General features: G+C 40.5%; 1 protein-coding gene across 2 annotated transcripts in view; it reads left to right on the plus strand.

Annotated features, from left to right (window-relative positions):
• Positions 1–24,756: 24,756 nt before the first annotated feature.
• The window catches only part of GPR156 (G protein-coupled receptor 156), a 72,253-nt gene continuing 69,602 nt past the window's right edge, over positions 24,757–27,407 (plus strand). For both annotated transcript variants that reach the window (XM_036243677.1, XM_036243678.1), the window contains exons 1-2: positions 24,757–24,900; positions 25,086–25,219. In XM_036243677.1, coding sequence (XP_036099570.1) covers positions 24,805–24,900; positions 25,086–25,219 — 230 coding nt within the window. In that variant the 5' untranslated portion in view covers positions 24,757–24,804. The remainder of the gene's footprint in view (positions 24,901–25,085; positions 25,220–27,407) is intronic.

Consider the following 27,407-nt stretch of genomic DNA (forward strand, 5'->3'; position numbering starts at 1 on the left):
TATTGACACTTTAAATATATGCAGTTTATTGTATGTAATTTATACCTCAATGAAGCTGCTTTTAAAAAGCTAATAGGAAAATGAGAGTAAAAAATACAAGAAGAGGAACATAGAACAGGTTGGAAAAGTAAAATAGTAACATGCTAGATTTTTAACTCATTTAAGTCAATAATTATCTTAATAAATATACTATTCCAATTAAAAGACAAACATTGAGCTGAAGAATAAACATTAAAAATGGTTACTAAAATATTTTTATGCTCTGAAAATCCCTTTATTTTTATTTTTTAATTAAAAAAAAAAAACAAAAAACGTTTCAGCCCTGTCCAATTTGGTTCAGTGGTTAGAGCATTGGCCTGTGGACCAGTGAGTCCTGGGTTCGGTTCCCACTAAGGGCACGTACCTCAGTTGCATTATGTTCCCAGCCCCGGTTGGATTTGTGTGGGTGGCAACCAGTCGATGTGTCTTTCTCACGTCGATGTTTCTCTCTCTCTCTTCCTCCCTCTTTCCCTCCAGCTCTATCTGAAGATAAATGCAAAAATGTCCTTGGGTGAGGATAAAAAGAAACGAACAAACAAAACAAAACAAAACAAAAGTTTCAATTAGTTTATATTCAATAGTATTTTGTATTAGTTTCAGGTGTCCAGCATATGGGATAGACAGTAACATACCTTACAAAGTGTGCCCCTGATGTTTCCAGTACCCAACTGGCACCATACACAGTTTTTACAGTATTACTGACATTTCCCTATGCTGTACGCTGTATCTATTGACTATTTGTAACTACTGATCTGTACTTCTCAATCCTTTCACTCTGGCAAACATCAGTCAGTTCTCTGTATCTATGAGTCTGTTTCTGTTTTGTTTGTTCATTTATATTGTTCTTTAGATTTCACATATAAGTGAAATCGTATGGTATTTGTCTTTCTGTGACTAACTTTTTATTAGCATAATACCCTCTAGGTCCATTCATGCTGTTGCAAATGGTGAAATTTTATTTTATTTTTTTACTTCCAAGTAGTATTCCATTGTGTTAATGTACCACAGATTTTTATCTTCTCATCTACCGAAGGGCAATTGGTTTGCTTCCATAGCTTGGCTATAGTAAATAACACTGCAATGAACATAGGGGTGCATATGTTCTTTTGAATTCGTTTTTTTTGGGTTTCTTCAGATATATACCCAGAATTGGAATAGCTGGGTCATAAAACAGCTTCATTTTTAATTTTTTGAGGAACCTCCATACTGTTTTGCACAGTGGCTGCACCAATCTGCATTCACACCAATAGTGCACTAGGGTTCCCTTTTCTCTACATCCTTAACAACACTTGTTGTTTGTTGATTTATTAAGAAAAGCCATTCTGCCCTGGCCAGTTTGGCTCTGCAGTTAGAGCATCAGCCTGCAGTCCTGAGAGACCCGGGTTTGGTTCCTGCTAAAGGCGCGTACCTCGGTTGCAGTTTGTACCCGGCCCTGGTTGGTCGTGTGTGTGGCAGCCACTCGATGTATCCCTTTCACGTCAATGTTCCCCCCCCCCCTCTCTCTCTCTCTCTCTCCCTCCTACTCTACCTGAACAAAAAATGGAAAAATGTCCTCAGGTGAGGATAAAAATAATAATAATAAAATTTAAAAAAAAAAAGAAAGAAAAGCAATTCTAACAGTTGTGAAGTGATATCTCATTGTGTGGTTTTAATTTACATTTCTCTGGTGATTAGTGATGTTGAGAGCATCTTTTCATATGTCTATTGAGCATCTGTATGTCCTCTTTGGAGACGTGTCTATTCAGGTCTTTTGCTCATTTTTAATTGGATTGTTTTGTTTGTTTTGTGTATTTTGAATTGTATAAGATTTTAAAATAAATTTTGGATATTAACCCCTTATCAAATGTATCATTGGCAACTATGTTCTCCCATTCAGTGGGTTGTCTTTTCATTTAGTTGATGGTTTCCTTTGCTGTGCAAAAACTTTAGTTTTATGTAGTCTCACTTGTTTATTTTTTCTTTTGTTTCTCTTGCCTGAGGAGATATATCAGAAAAAATATTGCTATGAGAAATGTCCGAGATTTTACTGCCTATGTTTTCTTCTAGAATTTTTATGGTATCAAGTCTAACATTTAAGTCTTCAGTCCATTTTGAGTTTATTCTTGTATATGGTGTAAGAAAGTGGTCTAGTTTCATTTTTTTGCATGTATCTGTCTAATTTTCCCAACACCATTTATTGAATAAACTGTCTTTACCCCATTGTATGTTCTTGCCTTCTTTGTCAAATATTAATTGACCATATTGATGTGGGTTTATTTCTGGGCTTTCTATTCTGTTCCATATATCTATATGTTTGTTTTTATGCCAGTGCCATACTGTTTTGATTACTATGGCCTTGTAGTATAGTTTGATATCAGGTAGTGTGATACCTCCAACTTTGTTCTTCTTTTTCAAGATTGCTGGATCTATTTTGGGTCTTTGTAGTTCCATGTAAGTTTTTGGATTATTTTTTTTAGTTCTGTGAAATATGTCCTTGGTATTTGATAGGAATTGAGTTGAATCTATAGATTGCTTTCGGTAGTATGGACATTTTAGCAATGTTAATTCTTCCTGTCCTTGAGCATGGTACATGCTTTCATTTATTTGTATTGTTTTCAGTTTCTTACTTCAGTGTCTTCAGTGTCTTTCCAAGTACAGGTCTTTTACTTCCTTGGTTAAATTTTTTCTAGGCATGTTTAAATGCAATTTTAAATGGGATTGATTCCTTAGTTTCCATTTCTGAGTTTATTTATCAGTTTAGTAATTTTCTGGTGAAATCTTTAGGTTTCTCTCTATACAGTACCATGTCATCTGCAAGTAATGACAGTTTTATTTCTTCTTGTCTGATTGCTGTGGCTAGGACTTCCAGTACTATGTTGAATAAGAGTGGTGAAAGTGGACCTCCCTTGCCTTGTTCCTGATCTTAAGGGTAATGCTTCTAGTTTATCTCCATTGAGTATAATGTTAGCTATGGGTTTGTCATATATGACCTTTATTATCTGGAGATATTTTCCCTCTATTCCCACTTTGCTGAGAGTTTTAATATAATAGTGCTAGATTTTGTCAAAACTTTTTCTCCATCTATTGATATGATCATATGATATTTATCCTTCATTTGTATTTGTGGTGTATCACGTTAATTGATTTGCAGATACTGTAGCAACTTTGCATCCCCAGAATAAATCCCTCTTGATCATGGTGTATGATCTTTTTAATGTATTGCTGGAGTCGGCTTGATAATATTTTGTTGAGGATTTTTGCATTTCTGATTATCAGGGATATTGGCCTTTAATTCTTTGTAGTGTCTTTATCTGGTTTTGGAGTTAGCATAATGCTGGTCTGTAAAATGAGCTTGAAAGTCTTTCCTCCTCTTGAATTTTTGGAGTGGTTTGAGAAGGGTAAATGTTAGTTCCTCTTTAAAGATTTGGTAAAATTCGCCTGTGAAGTAATCCAGTCCAGGACTTTTGTTTGTTGGGAGTTTTTTGATTACCTCTTCAATTTCATTAGTTATAATCTGTCCAGATTTTCTGTTTCTTCTTGATTCGATTTTGGGAGAATTTATGTTTCTAGGAATTTATCTATTTCTTCCAGATTGTCCAATTTGTTGGCATACAGTTTTTCATAATATTCCCTTAAAATCCTTTGTATTTCTGTGGTGTCAGTTATTACTTTCCTCTTTCATTTCTGATTTGACTTATGTGGGTCCTCTCTCTTTTATCCTTGATGAATCTGATTAAAGATTTGTCAATCTTGTTTATTTTTTCAAATAATCAACTCTTGGTTTTATTGACCTTTTATATTTTTTTACATTTTATTTTGTTTATTTCTGCTCTGAGCTCTATTTCCTTCCTTCTACTGAATTTTGGCTTTGTTTGTTATTCTTTTTCTAGTTCCCTTAAGTGTAAGGGTAAATTGTTTATTTGAGATTTTTCTTGTTTCTGGAGGTAGACCTGTAATGCTATGAATTTCCCTCTTAGGACTGCTTTTCACTCTGCCCATCAATTTGGGGTTGTTGTGTTCTCATTTTAATTTGTTTCACAATACCTTTTGATTTCTTCCTTGATCTGATTGTTTACCCACTCATTGTTTAGTAGCATGTTATTTAGCCTCCATGTCTTTGTGTGTTTTCAGTGGTGTGTGTGTGTGTGTGTGTGTGTGTGTGTGATTAATTTCTAGTTTCATATCATTATGGTCAGAGAAGATGCTTAATATAATCTGAGTCTTCTTAAATTAATTGAGACTTGTTTTGTGGTCTATCCTAGAATATGTTCCATAAGTACTAGAAAAGAACTTATATTCTGCTGCTTTTGAGTTAAATATTCTGAAGATATCAGTTAAATCCATCTGATCTAGTGTGTTATTTAAGGCCTCTGTTTTCCTTGTTGATTTTCTGTCTGAAAGATCTATCTATTGATGTCAATGGGGTGTTAAAATCCCCTGCTATGACTCTTATTACTGTCATCTCTCCATATATGTCCATCAAGATTTGCTTTATATATTTAGGTGCTTCTATACTGGATGCATAAATATTTACAAGGGTTATATTCTCTTGTTGGATTGATCCTTTATCATTATGTAGTGTTCTTCTTTGTGTCTAACTATGTATAGCCTTTGTTATAAAGTCTGTTTTATCAGATATAAGTATTGTTACCCTAGTTTTTTTTTCCCCCTTTCCATTTGCATGAAATATCTTTTTTCATCGCTTTAGTTTTAGTCTGTACATATCTTTCATTCTGAGGTGGGTCTCTTGTAGGTGACATATATATTGATCTTGTTTTATTATCCATTCAGTTTCCCTATGTTGTTTTTTTTTTTTAATTCTTACCTGAGGATATTTTCCCATTTATCCTCAGATAGAATAGGAGGGGGAGAGAGAGAGAAACATTGATATGAGAGAGACACATCAACAGGTTGCCTCCCTTATGACCTCGACCAGGGCCAGGAACTAAACCACAACTGACCTTGACCAGAATCAAACCCACAACTCTTTGGTCCATGGGCTGACACTCTAACCACTGAGCCAAACTGGCCAGGGTTCCTTATTCTTTTAATTGGAGTATTTAAGCCATTTACATTTAAAGTGATTATTGATTATTGATTAAGTATGCATTTATTGCCATTTTATTCTTTATAACTATGTTATTTTTTTTTTCTTCTTCTTCTTCTTTAGATTTTTTTGGCCTGGGAAGCTATTTATTTCTCCTTCAGTTTTAAATGATAACCTTGTGGGGTAACGTAGTCTTGGTTGTAGGTCTTACTTTTCATCACTATGACTATTTAGTGCCAGTCCCTTCAGGCCTGAAAAGTTTCTTTTGAGAAATCAGCTGAAAACTTTATGGGAGCTTTCTAGTAGGTAACTATCTTTCTCTTGCCATTTTAATCACTATGTGTCTTAGTGTGGGCCTCTTTGGATTTATCTTGTTTGGGACTCTCTGTGCTTTCTGGACTTGTGTGTCTTTTTCCTTTACCAGGCAAGTTTTCAGTTATTATTTCCTCATATATGTTCTCAATCTCTTGCTCTCTCTCTGTTTTACTTCTGATAACCCTATGATATGGATGTTGTTACTGTCCATGTTTCTTAAACTATCCTCATTTTTTTTATATCATTTTTTCTTTGTTCTTCTCTGAGTGGGTATTCTCTGCACCTTGTCTTCCAAATCACTGTTGTGATCTCTGCTTCATCTAACCTACTGTTTATTCCTTTTTTTAATGTATTTATTTTTTTATTCTCACCCGAGGATATTTTTTCATTTTTTTGTTCAGATAGAGTGGGAGGGAGAGAGAGAACATCGACGTGAAAGGTACACATCAAGTGGCTGCCACCCACAAGACCCAACCAGGGCTAGGGACAAACTGCAACCAAGATACGTGCCCTTAACGGGAACCGAACCCCAGTCTCTCAGGACCGCAGGCCAACGCTCTAACTGCTGAGCCAAACCGGCCAGGGCTACTGTTTATTTCTTCAAGTGTATTCTTCACTTAAGATATTGCATTCTTTATTTCTGACTGGTTATTTTTTATGGCTTCTATGTTCTTTTCCATGTTTATTATCTCTTTAAATTCTCAGTGATTTCACCCATTCATCCCCTAATTTCCTAGAGCATCCTTATAATCATTGTTTTGAACTCTATATCTGGTAGATTGCTTGCCTCCATTTCATTTAGCACTTTTTCTGGAGATTTCTCCTGTTCTTTCATTTGAGGCATGTTTCTTTGTCTCCCTGTTTTGGCTGCCTCTCTGTGTTTGTTTCTGTGTGTTAAGCAGATCTGCTTTGTCTCCCAGTTTTAGTAGTGTGGCCTTATGTAGTAGGTGTCCTGTGGAACCCAATGGCACTATCTCCTTGTTCATCTGAGCTGGGTGCTCCAGGAATGTCTCATGTGTAGATTATGTGAGCCCTCCTGTTGTATTGAATCTTGATTGTCGTTGGTTTGTTTGTACAGTGGTTGATCCTCAGGCTGGCTGATTGGGGGGATTGACTTTGACCACCGTGTATGACCTGTTCTGTGGGTGCTGACCACATGAAGTTGAATTTGCTTCAGCAGGATCTGGAATCTGCCCAGACCTCCCTTTGGATGTGCCACTTATGAAGCTAATAGGATCATGCCCTGATATTGTCTGAACCTTGCCACTGGCTGTGTTGGTTCTGGGCTTCTTGGGAGGGACTCTGGTGTACATCAATGTCAGACACTGCTGTGACTGGCCAGAGCAACTCGTTTGGAGCTACAATGCAACCTGTAGTTTGTGGCTGACTCTGCTGGAACTGAGTATGCATGGAAAGGAACAAGCTATGCACCAATACCAGCTTCCACCAGCACTAAGCCTGGGGACAGGTCAGCAAAAGGTCCAAGACACCCTGAGATCCACCTCTGCCTGCCTTCACCTGCCACTGCCTGTTAGATTTAGTCATTGAAAAGAGCCTCTGGAGGTACTCGAGTTGTATGAAATAGAGTCTAGTAATTTACCAGGTAGGAGTGAATGGCATTCATCAGATTGATACAGGTTCAAATACAGTGTCAGTGCTGGGTCTGAAGCCCCTTAGCAAAAGTCCCAGAATACACCTAGGCTAGCTGCCATCTGCTGAGTTCCCGCAGACCTTTGTAGTAGGGCAGGATCTCAAGGAGTTGTGAGGGTGAGGCCAGCAGAGTTTATCAGGCCCAAACAGAGATTTGATCATGTGAAAGGAAGGCTCTGCACCATCTTGCAAGAATAAAATAGCCTCAGTCCTAGAGCCACACAACTCAGTCTATCCTGGGTTCTGCTTGGACCTCCTGAAGAGCCCAAGTTTGTCAGGGCAGGGACTGCAGGAGTCAGGAGGATGGGGCTAGTGGATTTCCCATGAGGGAAGGGCTCTGGTCAGGCTCACAGGAAGGGGGTGAGAATGATTCCTGTACCAGAGTCCCAAAACTCTTACCTTCCCACTTGAGTCTGTACACCCCAGGCCCAGGCAGCTGACTCTTCTTCAGTGCATGCTCTCCATCTTGTGGGGCAACAGGGAGTTGGGAATGTGGATCTTTTGCATTCCTCCAAGCTGTTGCCATTTGGAGGGGAGTGCTCCACCAAAGAAAGATGATGTCTGCAGTGTGGGAGAGGGACTCAGCACAGGGACCCTGGCAGCTGTCCTTTCTGCTCTCTCCCCAGAGCCACAAATCCCAGTCTCTCCTCACACAATTCTGGTCCACTCCTCCCTCCCTCTGCCAAAGCCCAGGGTGAGTGGCTGCAAATGAGCTTTTGTGCACTGGTCCTTTAAGAGGGTGTCTGTCTCCAGCAGACTCCCATCTCTCCTCAGCAGACAGATTGCCCTGATGATTTTCACAGCCAGATATTAATTGGGTGCCTCTTCCCAGCTCTGGTACTTTAAGCTCCAGAGCTCTATGTGGGGTTGAGACACTTTGCTTCTTAGGCAGAACCTTTGCACCTGAGATATCCCTCCAGATTCAGTTACCACACATGGGTGCAAGGCTACCCCTTTTTGTGTCTCTACCCTTTCTATCAGTTTCCATGTAGCTTCTTCTGTAAATCCTTGGTTATAAGACTTTTGTTCATCTAGTCTTCAGTTGGCTACTCAGGTTGATTGTTTTATATTTTAGTTGTAATTCTAGTTTGGTCCTGGGAAGAGGTGAGTGTAACTTCCACCTACTCTGCTGCCATCTTCAACCTCTCTGCAAAAATGATTATTAAAATGTTTTAATTGGTGACAGAGTTTGTCATAGCCTTTATCATCTTAGTCCATTCTTTACTAATGGGTAACCATGAAGAAATATTCAATTTAAGAGAACAATATAAAGAAAAACAATTTAAAAATATTTAAATCCCTGGCTTAAGCTGAGTTGTGGTTTGAAATGAGCCTCTTCATTTGGGATTGGGATTTATACAGAGGCGTTCATGTGTGGCCTGTGATCCTCCCTCTTGTTTTTGTATATAAAATATTACATATTTGTACATGCTTTTCAGGAGAGGGTCTATAATTTTTATCAGTATCTCATGTTCAAAAAATACTTAAGAATCATGGTTTTAAAAATGAAAATATTGGGTGTTGTTCTAAGTGTCCAATTTCTAAATAGTACTTCTCTGAAGTTAATTTCTAATGAATGATTCAAATGACTTGGTCAATAAGCGTGTATGTGGGCCTCATCATGGCAGCTCAGACTAACAAGTATTCCAAAGGTTTGTGTGGCTTAAACTTTGACAAAAGCCTATATTTCCTTTAGGTGGACTAGGGTCCTCATGGTATGATTCCCAGATCAGCAGGTGCAGCATCATCTGGGAACTTACTAGAAATGCAAGTTCTCAGGCCCTGCTGAATCCAAACTCTGGAGGTGAGGGCCCAAACCAGGGTGTTTTCAGGAGCTCTCCCAGTGATTCAAATGTGCACTCAAATTTGGAGGCCACTATGTTAAACTATACTTAGAAAAGCCTATTCTCTGCCCTTGTTTCCAAAGCAAGTTTAGGACAGTTTGGTAAGGACAGTCTAACGTTGACAGCTGGTATTTTTCTTTTCTTTTTTTTAATTAATTAATTTTTTTGTTACAGATCTTTCTCCTTTTCCCCCAACTGATTCCCCCTCACTCTCCCTCCCTGCCGTGTCCCCAGCTTTGTTGTCCATGTCCATTGTTCATCCATACATGCATATAAGTTCTGTGGTCTCCGCCCTCCCCCCCCCTCTTCTGGGGACTGTCAGTCTGTACCCCACTTCCACGTCTCTGGGACTACCCAATTCCTCATACTGTTATGTTCATTATATTTTACAAATAAGTGAGATCATATGATACTTGTATTTCTCTGTTTGGCTTGTTTTGCTTAGGATAATACTTTTTGTGTCCCTTGATGTCGTCTCAAAGGGTAAGAGATCTCTCTCTCTTACAGTTGCATAGTACTCCATTGTGTATATGTACCAAAGCTTTTTATTTATTTGTCTACTGATGGACATTTGGGCTGTTTCCAGATCCTAGCTATTGAAAATAGTGCTGCTATGAACATGGGGGTACATATATTCTTTCCGATTGGTGTTTCAGGCTTCGTAGGGTATATTCCTAGAAGTGGGATCACTGGGTCAAATGGAAGTTCAATTTTTAATTTTTTGAGGTAACACCATAGTGTTTTCCACAGTAGCTGCACCAGTCTGCATTCCCACCAGCAGTGTACTAGAGGCCCCTTTTCTCCACACCCTCACCAACACTTGTTGTTTGATGGTTTGTTGATGGTGGCCATTTTAACAGGTGTGAGGTGATACCTCATTGTTGTTTTAATTTGCATCTCTCTGATGATTAGTGATGTTGACATTTCTTCATATATCTCTTAGCCATTTGTATGTCCTGTTTGGAGAGGTATCTATTTAGTTCCTCTGTCCATTTTTTAATTGGGTTTTTTGTCTTCCTTCTGTTGAGTTGTATGAGCACTCTATATATATTTGAAATTAACTCCTTATCTAATATATCATTGGCAATTATGCTGTCCCATACAGTGGGTTATCTTTCCATTTTGATGATTGTATCTTTTCCAGTGCAGAAGTTTTGAGTTTGATGTAGTCCCATGTGTTCATTTTCTCCTTTGTTTTTGTTGCCTTAGGTGATGTATCAGGGAAAATTTTGCTGCATATGATGTCTCAAATTTTGTTGCCTACAGTTTCTTCTAGGATTTTTATGGATTCATGAGTCACAGTTAAGTCTTTTATCCATTTTCAGTTGATTCTTGTGTATGGTGTAAGTTGATGGTCTAGTTTCATTTTTTGCATGTAGTTGTCCAATTTTCCCAACACCATTTATTAAAGAGGCTGTCTTTACTGCACTGTATGCTCTTGCCACCTTTGTCAAATATTAATTGAGCATATTGCTTTGGGTCCATTTCTGGGTTCTCTGTTCTGTTCCACTTGGTCTATATGCCTGTCTTGAGCCAGTACCAGGCTGTTTTGATTACAGTGGCTTCGTAGTATAACCTGAATTCTGGTCATGTGATCCCTCCTACTTTGTTCTTCTTTCTCAAGATTGCTGTGGCTATTTGAAGTCTTTTTTGGTTCCATATCAACTTTTGAAGTATTTGTTCTAGTTCTGTGAAGTATGTCATTGGTATATTGATGGGGATTGCATTGAATCTACAGATTGCTTTGGGTAGTATGGACATTTTAAAGATGTTGATTCTTCCAATTCATGAACAAGGTATGGGCTTCCACTTTTTTATATCTTCCTCTATTTCTTTTTTCAATGTCCTGCAGTTTTCTGCAAATAGGTCCTCTATTTCTGTGGTTAAGTTTATTCCTAGGTATCTTAATTTTTTGCCACACTGGTAAATGGGATTGTTTTTTCAGTTTCTCTTTCTGGGAGTTCATCATTGGTGCATAAGAATGCTGTCGATTTCTTGACGTTAATTTTGTATCCTGCTACTCTGCCAAATTCATTTATTAAGTCTAGTAGATTTTTGATGGAGTCTTTAGGGTTTTCTCTGAATACTATCATGTCATCTGCAAATAATGACAGTTTCACTTCCACCTTTCCAATCTGGATCCCTTTTATTTTTTCTTCCTGTCTGATTGCTGTGGCTAAGTCTTCCAGTACTATGTTAAATAAGAGTGGTGAAAGTGGGCATCCCTGTCTTGTTCCTGTTCTTAAGGGAAATGCTTTTAATTTTTGCCCATTGAGTATGATGTTGGCTATACATCTTTGATATATGGCCTTTATTATGTCGAGATATGATCCCTCTGTTCCCAGATTGCAGAGTGTTTTTATCAGAAATGTGTGATGAATTTTGTCAAATGCTTTTTCAGTGTCTATTGATATGATCATATAATTTTTATCATTCATTTTGTTTATGTGGTGTATCACATTTATTGATTTGTGAATATTGTACAAGGCTTGCATCCCTGGGATAAATCCCACTTGGTCATGGTGAATAATTTTTCTGATGTATTGCTGGATTCGATTTGCTAGTATTTTGTTCAGGATTTTGGCATCTAAGTTCATCAGGGATATTGGTCTGTAGTTTTCTTTCTTTGTAGTGTCTTTTTCTGGTTTTGGAATTAGAATTTTGCTGGCCTCATAAAGTGAGTTTGGAAGTCTTCTTTCTTCTTGAATTTTTTGAAATAGTTTGAGGAGAATGGTTATTAGTTCTTCTCTGAATGTTTGGTAAAATTCCCCCGTGAAGCCATCCAGGTCTGGGCTTTTGTTTGTGGGAGAGTCTTGATTACATCTTTATTTTCTTTTATTGTTATTAGTCTGTTCAAGTTTTCTATCTCCTCCTGGTTCACTTTTGGGAGACTGTGTGTTTCTAGAAATTTGTCTATTTTGCTTAAATTGTTGAATTTGTTGCCATATAATTGTTCATAATATTTGTTCACAATCCTTTGCATTTATGTAGTATTAGTTACTATTTCTTCTCTTTCATGTCTGACTTTGTGTATTTGAGTTCCCTCTCTTTGTTTCTTGGTGAGTCTAGGTAAGGGTCCGTCAATCTTGTTGATCTTTTCAAAGAACCAGCTCTTTGTTTCATTGATCCCTTGAATTGTTTTTTGGGTCCCCATGTTATTTAATTCTGGTCTGATATTTACTATTTCCTTCCTTCTACTTGCTCTGGGGTTTTCTTTCTCTTTGCTTTCTAGTTCTTTAAGTTGTGAGGTTAGATAGTCTATTAGGAATTTTTCTTGCTTCTTGAGGTAGGCCTGTAGTGCTATGGACTTCCCTCTCGAACTGCTTTTGCTGCATCCCAAGATTTTGTGTTGTTCTGTGTTCATTTTCATTGGTTTCCAGGAATTTTTAAATTTCTTCCTTGATCTCCATGGTAACGCATTCATTGTTCAATAACATGCTATGTAGCCTCCATGTTTTCAAATGTCTTTGCATGTTCTTATTGCAATTGATTTCTAGTTGCATGCCATTGTGATCTGAGAAGATGCTTGATATGATTTTAATCTTCTTGAACTTGTAGTTTTTGTTTTGTTTTGTTTTTTTTATCCTCACCCAAGGACATTTTTCCATTTTTTGTTCAGGTAGAGTGGGAGGGAGAGAGAGGAACAGAGAGAGAGAGAGAAACATCGATGTGTAAGGAACACATCGAGTGGCTGCCACCCGCACAACCGACCAGGGCCGGGGACAAACTGCAACCGAGGTACGCGCCCTTAGCGGGAACCGAACCCGGGTCTCTCAGGACCGCAGGCCGACGTTCTAACCACTGAGCCAAACCGGCCAGGGCTCTTCTTGAACTTGTAGAGACTTAGTTTGTGGCCTAACATGTGGTCTATCTTTGAGAATGTCCCATGTGCACTTGAGAAGAATGTGAATTCTGCAGTTTTGGGGTGTAATTCTTTGTAGATATCTGTTAAATCCATTTGATCTAGCGTTTCACTTAGAGTCTGTGTTTCCTTGTTAATTTTTTGTCTAGAAGATCTATCCAGTGATGTCAGCAGGGTATTGAAGTCCCCTACTATGATTGAATTGCTGTTGATTTCTCCTTTAAAGTCCTTCAAAAGATTTTTAATATATGTTGGTGCTCCTAGATTGGGTGCATATATGTTTACCAAGGTTATATCTTCCTGTTGGATAGATTCTTTCAATATTATGTAGTGGCCTTCTTTGTCTCTAGTTATGGCCTTCATTTCGAAATCTACTTTATCAGATATGAGTTTTGCTACCCCAGCTTTTTTTGCTTTCCATTTGCTTGAAATATTTTTTTTCCATCCCTTCACTTTCAACCTATGTGAGTCTTTTGCAGTGAGGTGGGTCTCTTGTAAACAGCATATATGTAACTCATGCTCTCTTATCCAGTCAGCTACTCTGTCTTTTTATCACAACATTCAAACCATTCACATTTAAGGTGATAATGGATATGTACTCATTTATTGCCATTTTTGTTTAGTGTGGTTCTATTTTTCTTCCTATTTCTTCTACTAATTACAGCAGTCCTTTCAGCATTTCTTGCAGTGCTGGTTTGGTGTTGATATATTCCCTTAGCCTTTTTTGTCTCGAAAGCTCTGTATTTGACCTTCTATTTTGAATGATAGCCTTGCTGCATAGAGTAGTCTTGGATTTAGATCCTTGTTTTTCATGACCTTGATTACTTAATGCCACTCCCTTCTGGCCTGTAGTGTTTCTGTTGAGAAGTCAGCTGAGAGCCTTATGGGGTTTCCTTTGTAGGTAACCTGTTGCTTATCTCTTGCTGCCTTTAGGTTTTTCTCTTTGTCTTTAATTTTTGGCATTTTAATTACTATGTGTCTTGGTGTGGTCCTGTTTGGATTCTTCTTACTTGGGGCTCTCTGTGCTTCTTGAACTTGAATGCCTTCTTCCTTCACCAAGTTGGGAAAGTTTTCTGTCACTATTTCTTCAAATATATTCTCTAACCCTTACCCATTTTCTTCCTCTTTGGGGACTCCTATGATGCGAATGTTATTATGTTTCCAGTTGTCCCACAGTTCTCTTAAGCTGTCTTTCTGTTTTTTAATTGTTTTTTTCTTTTGGTTTTCTGATTGGTTGATTTTTTTCTACCCTGTCTTCTAATTCACTGATCTGGTCCTCAGCTTCTTCTACTCTGCTGGTTAGTCTTTCCCATGTGTTCTTTATTTCTGCTATGTCATTCTTCATTTCCACTTGGTTTGTTTTCAGTGCTTCTATATCTTTACTCATGGTGCTGATGTCCTTACTCATGCTGTTGAGCTTCCTCAAGATCACGGCTCTGAACTCTACCTCTGATAATTTGCTTAGCTGCATTTTATTTACCTCATCTTTGATAGAGTTCTCTTGTTATTTCATTTGGGATTTGTTTCCTTGTCTCACCATTTTGGCTATCTCAGTGGGTTTTGAAGCCTGCCAAATTTTTCCTGTGGGTGTTGGTGTTCTGCTGTTTGTGGCTCCCTGTACTGGGTTTGGGAGAGCCTGGGTGGGTCCACATTAAACAGCACTGTCAAGTCTTACTTTCCTGGGTAGATTTGGAAGCCGAGAAAAGTTTCCATTATCCTCTAGCTTTTTTCTGGTGGCTTGTAGTCTCAGTTACTCAGTGCCTTGGAATGTAGCCCTGGTGTTCTGCATAAGAGGATTTCCAGAGTGTGGGATAGGTGCTGGTTGTTAATGAGCCTCAATTTGCATTTTTTTTGCCTCACCTGGCAAAGGCTGACTCTCCAAGGGGAGGGCTGCTTTTCCCCACAGCTCTGGGAAGGAGCACACTGGCCACTGTTCTTTGCATTCGCAACTCAGCAAAAACTCTGAGTAGCCTCCAAATCCCAGGTGTCCCCACAGAGTTCCAGCCCAGTCTGCCCTCCCTTTGCCATATCCCCCAGGTGAGCGGCTATGGCTATTCTAGTGCTTTGTCCCGGCTCTCTGTGCTGTGGAGCGGGCTTGTTGTTTATTCCCCAAGGGCATGGTTCACAGCTAAGACTGCTGCTGTCCATGGGCTCCCAGCCTGCCACCCTCTCAAGCCTCTGCAGATCCTACTAGTGTCCCTGGTTATATGGTCCTGTTCTGTTGCTTTTCTGATGCTTTTTTCCGAGGATTTGTCTTTATTTTAGTTGTAATTCCCATTTGGTCCTGGGAGATCCTCTGCATAGCTTCTTTTCACTCTGCCTCCATTTTCTCATCCTCTATGCTTATCTTGTGCACAGCTCGGTTGCACGAGCCTTTCTGGTGCCCCCGCACCCTGCAGTTACCATTGGTAACTGGATGGCACAGTTCCTTTGGGGACCCGGCTGTATGCCTATGTTATGGATGGGCTGTTGGGTCGCATAGGCCTCTCTGGTGCTTCAGCTCCCTGCAGGTCCAAGGTCCAGTGGGTAACTGAATGGCACAGTCCCTGCTGGGTCACACCGGCCTCTCTGGTGCCCCCGGACCCTGCAGTTCCCGCAGGCAGGCAGCTGGATCACATCAGTCTCCCTAGGGCTCCAGCTTCCCACTGCTCTTATTGGCTACTGGACCCCACAGGCCTCTGTGGAGCCCCAGGTCCCGCCACTGGCGGCTGGGGAATGCTGCTGCCCTGTGGGGCTCAACTCCTGCTCAGCTTTTACTGTAGTTTTTGGGGATGGGTCTCAGCTGCTGGTCTGTGCTTCTGTTGCCTGGGGATGGATGTCTGCTCTCCAGCCTTTGTTGCTGGGATATATCTGAACTCTGATCAGGCTGCTACTATAGGGATGGTGCTGGACTCCAATTGTCTGCGGCTTTTGCGGCTGGCACCTTGGGAGCTCCACTACTACACACTGGTCTGTGTTGACACAGAGTGTCCACTTGTCCGATGGTGCCAGGTGTGCTGGTGGGCTCAGGTTGTTGGGCCCTAGCCGCTCCCACTGTCTCCTCCCAGGGAAGACCTGGGATCTTCAAAATGGTGGGACCTCCCTGCGGCACAGGGAGAAGTGCCCTGAAGAGCCGCTTACCATGGTAGCTGCCTGTTCTTGTCCACAGCACAGTAACCTTCTGCTCTGCGTCTCTGCACTGCATAAGTTTAGTCGTCTACCTTAACGTCCACTCACACTGTCTCACACACTCACCCTCCCTCTGGTCCTGCCCTCCGCCATCTTCTTCAAATGTTGTCCCTGGTTTCACTTTTTGATAGCTCTTACTTTTCATCTTTATCCTCAAAGAGCCTGAATTTCTTTCACACAAGTGTCTTTGGTAGCACAGCAACAATGTACAACAATTTAGAGAAATCCTATGTCCAATTAAAATTAGAATTTAGAGACACAGCATGGAAGTTCACTTATAAAAATTCAGACCAGGAGTCTTTACAGGGATGAGCCCCAGTAATTCCAAGGGCCTTGGATCTCTGCTTCCTTCGAGGAGTAGAAATTCAGTTTCCTGAACAGACTGAGTCCTCAGGAACTAAATTTTATTTACCTTTTTCAGCTGTGTGGCACTCTCACAAATGTCCTTTAAAGGATTGCTCAGTATCACCATAGATCCGTTTGCAAGAGAGATATTAATGAATTAACTCAGCCTATGTTCTGAGTACCCCACAGGACAGAGGTCTCCACTGTGGCTGCATAAAACTTGTGCCATCCCAAACCAGCCTCTCAAACCTTCAAATGATTATTCTCTCTGGTTCTTCTGGTACCTGAAGCTTGATTTGTCATGACACCTTACTGTTTCACAGAGTAATAGCATAGAGTTCTTCACAGCAGTTCTCATCAAAGAAGGGCAGCCAAGTGGAATTCATTCTTGGCTCTTAATAGTTTTCAAATGAGACTTTTATTGCATATTAATGAATACTAATTGACATTTGTGACTGGTATTTATGGAAATCATGCACATATAATTTGCATAATAGTACCTATGTGCTTTTAGGTAATGATGCAACTCTGGGAAATTGGTAAGGGTTTTAGTATGTTGCTGTTGTTTTTTGCTTTTTAAATTTTCCAACTCCAGTCCCTGGCAATAGGGTAGAATACTAACAGGTCTCTAGGATCCATCTATAAGGCAGTAGTGACTGTCAGCTTATACCTGATAGTACAGAAAGAGTCAGCACAACACACGAGGGTGGGGCTCAGAAAGCAGGAGATGCTCTCATTGTATCAGATGGTGATGTTCCAGCCCTCCTTCATGAATTAAACCTCTTCTTTCTCTTGAGTTATAAGAGTAGATGGTCCTAAGATTGTTCCTAGGAGTATAGGGCTCCTATTCTATATAATGTTTTCTAAATGTCTCTGAGTCCACTTCAACAAATAGGTATTGATCACCTACTGTACCAGGCACTGTGCTAGGTACTAGAGGAAGACCATGTTGACTTGTTACCTGCTACACCCCTAGCTCTTAGCTTAGTAAATAGCACAGAATAGTTGATCAATCAATAATTATTGAATTAATGAACATGGTCTCTACCATTGGGGATCTGTAATTTATTATTCTTGCCCAGCCATTATGGCTCAGTGGTTGAGAGTTGACCCATGCACCAAGAGGTCGCTGGTTTGACTCCCTCCCAGTCAGGGCACATGCCCAGATTGTGGGCCAAGTCCCCAGTGGGGGAGCATGCAGGAGGCAGGCAGTCAATGTTCTCTCATCAATGTTTGTACCTCTCTCTCCCTCTCCCTTCCTCTCTCTCTAAAATAAAAATATATATAATTCATTATTCTTACAAAATCTGATTTTGAATGTAGTACAAAGAATATTGTTCTTCATGTTAGAAGAGACATTAATGATTCAGAACTTGGGGTTCTGTTAGGAAATTTAGGGAAACAAGATAGATAACTTATGTGCCCCACCTCTTCTGTACAGATGACCCTTCTGTAGCATGGAAATGAAAGAAGCCAATATTTATTGACAATCTTGTATGTATGGGTTACATTGGCATACTTCCTATACATCATACATTTTTTTTTTTTAATCCTCACCTGAGGACATTTTTCCATTTATCCTCAGATAGAGTGGGAGGGAGAGAGGAGGGAAGAGAGAGAGAGAAACATCAACGTGAGAAACACACCAACTGGTTGCCACCCACACAACCCCAACCCGGGCCGGGGACAAACTGCAACCGAGGTACGTGCCCTTAGTGGGAACGGAACTCCGGTGTCTCTGGTCCACGGGCCTATGCTCTAACCACTGAGAAAACTGGCCAGGGATACATCATATGATTGAATCACCAACAAAACCCATGAGAGACCAGCTGGCATAGCTCACTGGTTGAGCATTAAGCCATGCGCCAAGAGGTCGCTGGTTCTATTCCCAGTCAGGGCACATGCCCAGGTTGTGGGCCTGATCCCCAGTGGAGGGCATGCAGGAGGCAGCCAGTCGATCGATGTTCTCTCATCAATGTTTCTAGATTTCTAGCCCTCTCTCTCTCTCTCTCTTAAATCAATAAAGAAAAAATATTTTTAAAAAACATATGAGATGTGGATAGTATTATCCTCATTTCATTGAGTAGGCACCTAAGAAATGGGGAATTTAAGTAACTAACCAAACCCACAGAAAATGATGGTACTGAGTCTTAAATTTATCCTCAGCTTTGTCCCTTGTAGTGCCACTCATTACACCCGATAGTCCTGGATATGTGAAGTGAAGCCAAATTCCAAGTACTGGGACGGAGGGCTGAATTAACCCTGTATTCAGTTGACCTACTGTTTATAGTCAACTTATGATTTACAACAGTTTCCCAGATCCCATGGGGGACCCAATTCAGTAGCCAGTCTGGCTCAGCATAATTCTATCAAGCAACCAGAAAAGTTTAAACACTGTATAGCAAAGGGAGAAGTTAGGTTTAGTAGAAGAAAAGTTACAAGTAATATGAAGCTAAGAGGTTGTGTACAACCTTGTATAATGTTGAGCAAAATGTTCTTCAGATTATGGGAATATCATTGTGTGCTGAAAAGTTTAGGAGGGAAAAGGCTTTGGAACACAGGGATTAGGAAAGAATGGTGGTATAGTTCCAGAATTCCTACAAAGCCCAACAATCCCAAAGCTTTGTTTTCTTTTGAGATCCACGTTAGACTAAGGGAGTGCCTGAGTCGTCTTTCCTTTCCCCCATCTCACCCACCTCCCGTCCCTGCCAAGGGACAACAAGTGATTTCATTCTGCTTCCAAAATTTCCTCCCCCCTGCTCTTCCCTTTGGTGAATCAAAATCCCTGCAGGAGCCATGCTTCAGGGTCCCTGGGATGGTTATTCAGAAACCACGAAAGTGCAGAAACTGCGATTGGAGGCACTTCAGAGACTTTAAAAGGCAACTTTTATCATCTCCCCCTCGTATAAGGCAAATCTGAAGTTCTGAGAAGCAGATTAATTCAGTCCACTTTACTTTGTTGGGGCGAAAATATACAAGTTCCAAAACTTAAACTCTCCCAAAAGAATATTCTTTCCCCTTCCACTGTGTTTCTTGTCTCTCTTGGACCACCTCCATAGACCAAGCCCTAGGCTGTTACACTTATGACCCTGCCTGCTTTCCCAGGTCCAGGCCTCTCGCCCACCTGTTCCAAATGTGTGAAAGGGTAACCATAACTTCTTTTAAAGGTCCTTAAAAGTAGAGTTGAGCCGGCCGGTGTGGCTCAGTTGTTGATCATCAACTCATGCACCAGGAGGTTGCAGGTTCGATTCTTGGTCAGGGCACATGCTCAGGTTGTGGGCTTGATCCCCAGTGGGGGCATGCAGGAGGTGGCCAATTGATGTTCTCTCTCATTGATGTTTCTAACTCTCTCTCTGAAATCAGTGAAGAAAAAAAATTAAAAGTAGAGTAGAAAAAGTACCTAGATTCTGTTCCTACACTCATTGTGTGATCTGGAGCCTCTCAACCTCTGCGGGGCTTTTTTCTGCTCAATAAAATGAAGACACTGGACTTTATGATATCTGAGGTTTCTTTCATCTCCACCATATCTGCAACTTCACCTTCTTTCCCTGGCTGAACTATCTCTTCCTAGCTATGCAATACCTTCCCATCCTAATCTCATACCCACGCTGTCTTAGAAAATATTTACAACTGTGAGCCATCTTCTGTACTGAGGATCTATGCAGCAGGTGGTTTCAGGGAAGCTGAATTCCCTCTGCCCTGCTTGCTGCCCCCATGAAAAGCAGTGTATGCTCAGGGAATAGAAGTGAGTTTACTATTAGTAATAGTGACCCACATTCAGGATGTTTGTAAAGCTGCTACCAGAACATAACACAAAGCATTCCAAGGTAATTAAAAATGCATTTTACATTCCCTGCTGTTTATAATTATCCATGTATCTGCTGCCTACATTAGCATAGTTAACAAAGAGCTAATACCTCAGACAACATTAGTGCCAGAAGGAACCTTAGTGAACATCTAGCACGATGCTGTTGGTGGTGGTGGTTTGAATAGATACGTTTTTGATGCATTTGCATGTGGTTCTGTCTTATCTTTCCTTAGAGGGTAACCTGAGGTTGAGGTATGTCAAATAATGTATCTATTTGCTCACATTGGGTGGAAACATCCCTGTTATTTCAATTGTCCTCCTTTATCCTGCTTTTAATACAAAATATATAGTGAGGTGAAAAATAAAGAGGTAAGGAAATCAAGACAAAGGAAAATAGTTATATGATAATAAAATGAGCCAGAGATGCCTAACATTGTACAGTTGCTATAATGAACCACATATTTGATTCCGAACTTCCCAGCAAACAAAAAAGAGAGAAATGTGCTATGCATGAGGTAAAGATGTTCCAGGAAAAAAGTTAACTTTTCCTGATTTTTGAGAGGAAGAAAAATTATACTATGTGTCCACATGGAGGAGCCACTAAGTCACTTGTAGATCACACCCTCAACAATAGCCTATTAATACCTAAAATGCCAACTTTATTCATTCCTTCAATAAGCACTTACTGAGTGCCTACTCTGTGCCATGTATGTTTCAGTGCACTGCAGTTATTTTTGATGCTGAAATTATCCTGCCATTGGCTAGTGGGAGCCAGTTGACACCTATATCAAATTGCAGACATTTTTTTTTTTTTCTCATATGACAAGATGTCCCAGGTTCATCTTGTATATTTCCAGTTCCATAAATTGCCCATTTTTCCAAAAAAAAAAAAAAATACCTGATTCCTTTTATTGAAAAGTGGTTTCAAAGACCACAATCTGGGCAGTTGGAATGTTTATTGTTACTGGGTTATAATTACTTTAAAGCCTCAGTTAACAGACTGGGAAATACAAATATTTTAGAAAAAAATTCTGAGTTCATACTGCTATTTTCCATTGAAATTAAAGATTGAATTTATTTATTTCATTTTATATATGTATCTCCTTTCTCTTTCTTTGAACATTTTAGTTCCCAATGACATGAATATAATTCCTTATTTGCTTTATCTAATAAATATTTATATGTAGATATGTGTGTATCCATATATATATATAAAATAGGAACAGTACCCACTTAGTGCAGATTAAGGTTTCTTTGTGGGTATTTTTGTCCTTAGGAAATGTATAATCAAGTTTCTGTTACTTAAAATAATTCTTTCCTAGCCCTGGCCAGTTTGGCTCAGTGGTTGGAGCATCGGCCTGTGGACCAGAGAGTCCCAGATTTGGTTCCCACTAGGGGCATGTACCAAAAAATAAATAAATAAATAAATAAAACAATAATTCTTTCCTATGTAGTTATACCATCAACTTGATATAGTTTGGTTCATTTATTTCAATTTATTTTTAATTGTTAACGATTGGTTTTCTTCTTTTTGATTTAATTTTTTAAGTAAAATATTTACATGGTTTCAGAGTCAAAACTATAGACATTGAGAGGTCTATTTGCTTTTCTGCTTCCTCCCCCTTGCTCTTTTCCTTCTCTAGAGACTTTGTGTTTGGTGGGGGTAGGGGAGCTTTTGGAGGGGCCAATCTTTTTCTCTGTGACTTGGATTCTTTATATTGTGGTCAGACGCCTCACCATTACCCTCTTGGGCACACTGCTCCCCACCCACTTTCCCAGTTACTTAACACGTTTTGAGATCATGCAACTCTCTCTCTCAGTCACTGAGCCATTCACTTCTTCTGCTCCTCATGTGTGAATCTCTACGAATGTGTGCTAACACTGGAGCCGAATGCCTGCCCAGGGGGGAGCCCAGTGTCAGGGTATGTAAAGTCTCTGCACTGGATTTCCACGGACTGAAGAGGAATCTCACACTCAGAGTTCCATGCCAGTGAGTTCAGTCTGCCCAAAGGGACCTTTGAAATGTACTCAGAAATTTATCCCCAGGGGACTTTATGTTCAGATGGACAGCACAGCATCTCACAAGGATGATTTGGACTTAAGATTGTCAGCCTTCTAGGACCCACAGTGTTGCCAGGGTTTCTCAACCTTAGCATTTGGGGATGGATCATTCTTTGTACTTTGGACTATCCTGTGAATAGAAGGATGTTTAGCAGCATCCCTGGCCTCCACCTGCTAGATGTCAGTAGCACCTCCTCTCATTTTGACAACCACAATGTCTCCAGACATTGCCAAATGTCCTCTGGGGGTGAAAATTCACTCTAGTTGAGAACTACTGGTATAGATGGACTATTGTGTGCCACACTCTGGGGAACCCATAGTAAAACTCTGGTCACTAAACATGAAAAACCCACCAGGCCATTTTGGTGTCTTCTTGGGAGAATGCAGTCCAGAGTGTCTGGCCAACATAGGGTGTATGCTGGGGGTACGTTGATTTTGGAATGTAAACTCCTGGATTCAAGTTCTGCCTCTACAGATTTTGAGAAAGTTCTCCACATCTCTGCTCTTAAGTTTTCTTATTTGAAAACAAGGGATCAGTATTGTTTGCCTCACATGACAATGTTGTAGGGAGAACAAAATGAGGTTCTGTACACACACACACACACACACACACACACACACACCCTCTCTGATATATACTTCAATCTGATTTAAGTGTATATAAACATAAATTTGATAATGGTTCAAATATAAGTGTACTTATTTTCCAGTATGATTAAAAGGGAAATACAGGGAAACTATACCTTCAATTCATCATGTCGTACAGGCCCCCTGTGGCTTACAAAATTGCTTTTATGCTAGAAGGAACAATAGAAGATGTCTAACTTTAAATAGAAGAAAAAGAAAGGGAAAAAAAGTCTTTTCAGCAATTTCAACTAGATTAGGGTGCAAATAGTCATGTTTTTATATTTACTTATTAATTTTTCATTCAGTAATCTGAATAGACTGCACAAGAATTTAAATGGCTTGACAGGAGATAGTGGCTGTTGGTTCTCTCGGGATTTCATTGTAATGAACCTGGTAAATAATTCAGGACCATGTGAGAGGCCAACGAATGGGCAGCACCTGGTGCTGTATTGTTCATGCCTATGCACGCAGAACCCAAAGATGGCAGCCCACACCTGTCACTGTTGTTCTGGCTTAAACACCAGTCTTATGTTCTGTGGCAATTGAAATTATAATTGATATTTTTTCCCCTTCCAATTTTTCTCCACAATGAAAGAAAGCTGTGCTAAGCTGTTTAAAAAAACACAAAGCAGAAGTGGTATCATCGTATAAATTTCCACGGGTAAAATTTTAAATTTGTTTTCTGTTATTGAGGGACAGATTGTTATAAAGAATTAAGGACCTGTCTACCTTTTCTGCTGGGGCTAATTTGAGCTTTTCTGCATTTCTGCTTTTGTTCTGCAAGGTAGAGCTTCTCTCTGTCCCTTTTTAAAAAAAATATGTTTTTATTGATTTTTTAGAGCAAGAGGAAGGGGGAGAGAGAGATGGAAACATCAATGTGAGAGAGAAACATCCATTGGCTGCCTCCTGCACACCCCCTACTGGGGATCAAGCCTGCAACCCGGGCATGTGCCCTGACTGGGAACTGAACCAGGACCTCTCAGTCCATGGGACAACGCTCAGTCCACTGAACTATACCAGTGGGGTGCTAGAGCTTCTCTTGATCACAGTATTCCCATTACAAGCATCTTCTGAGAGAAACAACGCCATCCTCTGTCCAGTCGCTCAGTCTTTGGCATTCCTAGGGTCCTCAGTTTCTCTCCCTATTATTTGAGTAGCCTATCCCACTTCTAATAGTCTAACAGTTAAAAAAAGAAAGAAAAAAACAAAGCTATTTCCAAAGGGCTTATGTATCCTCCTGTGACCCCACAGAGTGAACGTTCCTCCAGTCCCCGAGAGAACTAGGGCCAGAGCGATTGCAGACATTGCATACGGAGAGCGTGGGGCCCACAGCCCACCGCCTCCCAGGCTCAGACAGAGCAGGGGATTTCCCAGGAGGGAGGAAAGGGAGATGTGCCTCACATGTCTGCACTAAAGTTTTTACAGTGCTGGACCATAAAAAGGATCTGAAGACAGACTGTGGGCTTTATATCTAATTGTCAGATGTGCTTTGTCTTTGTTTTTAAATTATTGCTTATTAAAGAGGTTTAAAATATATTTAAGTGTATATTCTGTTTTAAACCTTTGTTATATATAATAAAGTATATAACTGTATATAATAAAATATAACTATATAGTTAAACTTTATAAAATATTTTAAACCTCTAGTAAACCATTTACACATACTTATATATACAATTTGTTTGTTAACAGGTTTAACTGCTTTCCTTTCCTTCGAGACCTATGCAAGAGGACTTGGAGCAGGGACTGCCATCTGGTGGCAAGGCAGAATCATCGCTTTGTGGTTACTAAGATGCCCACTCCTGACTCACATGGCATGTACTGGCAACAGGGGACCAGGAGAGCCTGGAGGGTGGCTGGTGAAGGAGCTTAGTGCAATATCCCTTCGCTTCTACCTGAATGGGTTGTTCATCCCATATTTTGAGCCAGGAGCCAGCTCCAAGATGATGCCTCTGAAGAAAAGATCTGAGATGCTCTGTTTTAGTCAGAGATCTGCTGGTTCCCTGCCAGCGGGTAGCCAAGACTGAATAAGCGCACACCAAGAGGGGCATGTGATGACATGGAGCCTGAAATTAACTGCTCTGAATTGTGTGACAGTTTTCCTGGCCAGGAGCTTGATCGGAGACCCATTCATGATCTCTGCAAGACAACAATTGTAAGTAAGCAGCCATGGGGTGTCAGGGCTGCTCAGAAATACACGTTGTTGCGGGGAGAGGGAGGCGGCGGAGGAAAAGCTCATGAAGGACATGTACCTCCAGGCTTTGGGGATGACGGGGCAGCTCACGTTTGGTCTACAGAAAAGCCTTCTTTCCTAACAGCTGCTCTTTATTCTGTCCTCAGACCTCTTCCCAGCACAGCAGTCAGACCACTTCATTATCTCCTGTCCTCTTGGGTATTGTTTGGACTTCTCTCAGCTGTGGACTTCTTCTGATAGTCTTCTTTCTTGGCTTCACAATCCGCTGCAGAAAGAACAGGTAAGTAGCCCCGTGCCTAGTTTCTCATCTCCTGAATCATGAAACCCAGGGTGTAAGTATCATTTTGGCACTCTAAGCTGCCAGCTGGTATCAGTAGATCTTGTCTCCTTCTGTGGCATTAAGCTATGTAAGAAGGTCCCCTCTCAATGGTCCTGGCCTTGCAGGACCCTCTTAAAAAGAGAAAGATCTAGCCCAGCACTGTGCTACCTACTATAAGGATCCCCCGCCCCCCCCCCCCAAAAAGAGCATGAAGAGTCCCTCCTCACAGAGGAGGGTACAGCCCTTCTAAGAAGGTGAGGTGTTCTCTGTAATGGGAAAGAGGGCTTTCAATATTTGTTGAGGAAAATACAGTTTCTGTTTTAAATAAAGCTTTGGTCCAAAAAAAAAAAAAAAAAGAAGAAGAAGATGATGATGAGGTGTTTATATGAAAAACAGAGAACATATAGAGAATTCTTCCAAAGCAACACTAAAGTTTATGACAGCACAGTTGGAATCAGTCTGGGTGAGCTAAGGATTCTGCAAAAATAGTGAAGCCCTACTACCTGGCTGTTCTGCTCAGCAGTGACTGGTGGGAAAGTCACTGGCGCATCAGGGTACGAATCTGTGGCCCCTAGGGCTGGCAAAAGAAACAAATGATGACTTTCTTCTGAAGGGACTTGCGTAATATTTCCTTCACTGCTACTCAGTTCTTCCCTCAGGGGCCTTTCCATCTCTTCCACTCCAGCGCTGTGTACCCTCATCCTGTGCAGCTGCCCCAGGCTGCCTCCAGCCCTCTCGCCCTGCCCCACAGCTGTTTTTTTTCTGGATGGAGCCCACATCAGATTTTAACAACTCCCTCAGAGAAGCCAAGCTCGCCTGGCCCCACTCCAGCCTTACACTTGGGGGTGATCAGGTGTACCGTGCTCCAGTACCTGGTTTTGGCACTCAACTGGGGATCAGTCAGTTGAATTTGTCTAGCAGGCATTTTGGGGTGCCATTGGCCATCTGAGGCATGGAAGAAATAGAATTGTTACGTAGCAATGACTTGATCTGCTGGGTCAACCTCAACGTGGCAGTGTTATGTGGCACTGTGCCCTGAGTATACCCCTAAGGCTGCTGCAGCCACATTCATTCTGGTCCTCAAATACACTAAACCTACTCCCATCACAAGGCCTGACTTACTGCCCCCTGCTCTTTCCACTACCTAACAGTCTTCTCCAGCTCTTTCCACGACTAGTTACTTCTCATCGTATAGGTCTTGGCTAAAACGTCATCTCTTCAGAGAAGCCTTCCCTGATCATCTTACCTAAAGTAGCCTCTCCACCCTGCCCCCACATCTCATTCCATATCCCATCAGTTTTATTTTCTTCATAGCAAGTATCACTCTCTGATATTACCATATTGATTGATTTACCTTTTTATTGTCTATATCCCACACCAGAATATAAAAACTGTGAACACAGGGACCTTGTCTATCCTAACTGCTCCCTACTGTCTCCAACATTTATAACAGACTCTAGAATATAATGGGTGCTTAGTAAATATGTTTTCAGTGATCCTGGGAGGAAGGGGATTTTGGTCCCATTGGCAGCTGCTGCCAAGAAAATGCCTGGGAAAAGGACACATTTCAAGGCTAGAGAACTATGAATTAGTCTTTTTAGCTGCAACACATTTCTATAATGCAAATGAATACATGATTGGCAAATAAGAAAATGATATTGGTTCGTATGCAATTTCTTTCCCCAGAAAAATCAATGGTTTAAAGAATTCAGGGAGCCTTAAGCTAAGAATACTAGGGCACTGCCTTTCCTTACAACAAATAGTGGCTGGTTTAATGGCTTCAAGAACTGGCGTCCTTCCTACAACGTGAAGCTGTCTGGTGAAGCTGTAGTAGTAGATGAAAAAGCAGAAATGACATTTCCCTTGTGTTTAAAAATAATTGATTGTTGAAGAAAGCACAGATCCAGAACGAATTTTGATGGTAGTGTTTTTTATGGGCGGCAGAGATCCTCGAGGACATACATTTTGGAAATTTAAGGCTGTAAAAATCAGCTATGATACTGGGTACAAACGACAGTGGAAATTTACTGAATGCTGGTATTATAAGAGGGATAATTTTTATTTTTATTAATATTCTGGTTACATAGTTAAATATGTTTCAAGTGTTATGGTCCCATACTATTTTTCCCTAAACCATATTCTTTTTAGA

Source organism: Molossus molossus, unplaced genomic scaffold (genome assembly GCF_014108415.1).
Source record: "Molossus molossus isolate mMolMol1 unplaced genomic scaffold, mMolMol1.p scaffold_m16_p_5, whole genome shotgun sequence".
NCBI classification, from domain to species: Eukaryota; Metazoa; Chordata; class Mammalia; order Chiroptera; family Molossidae; genus Molossus; species Molossus molossus.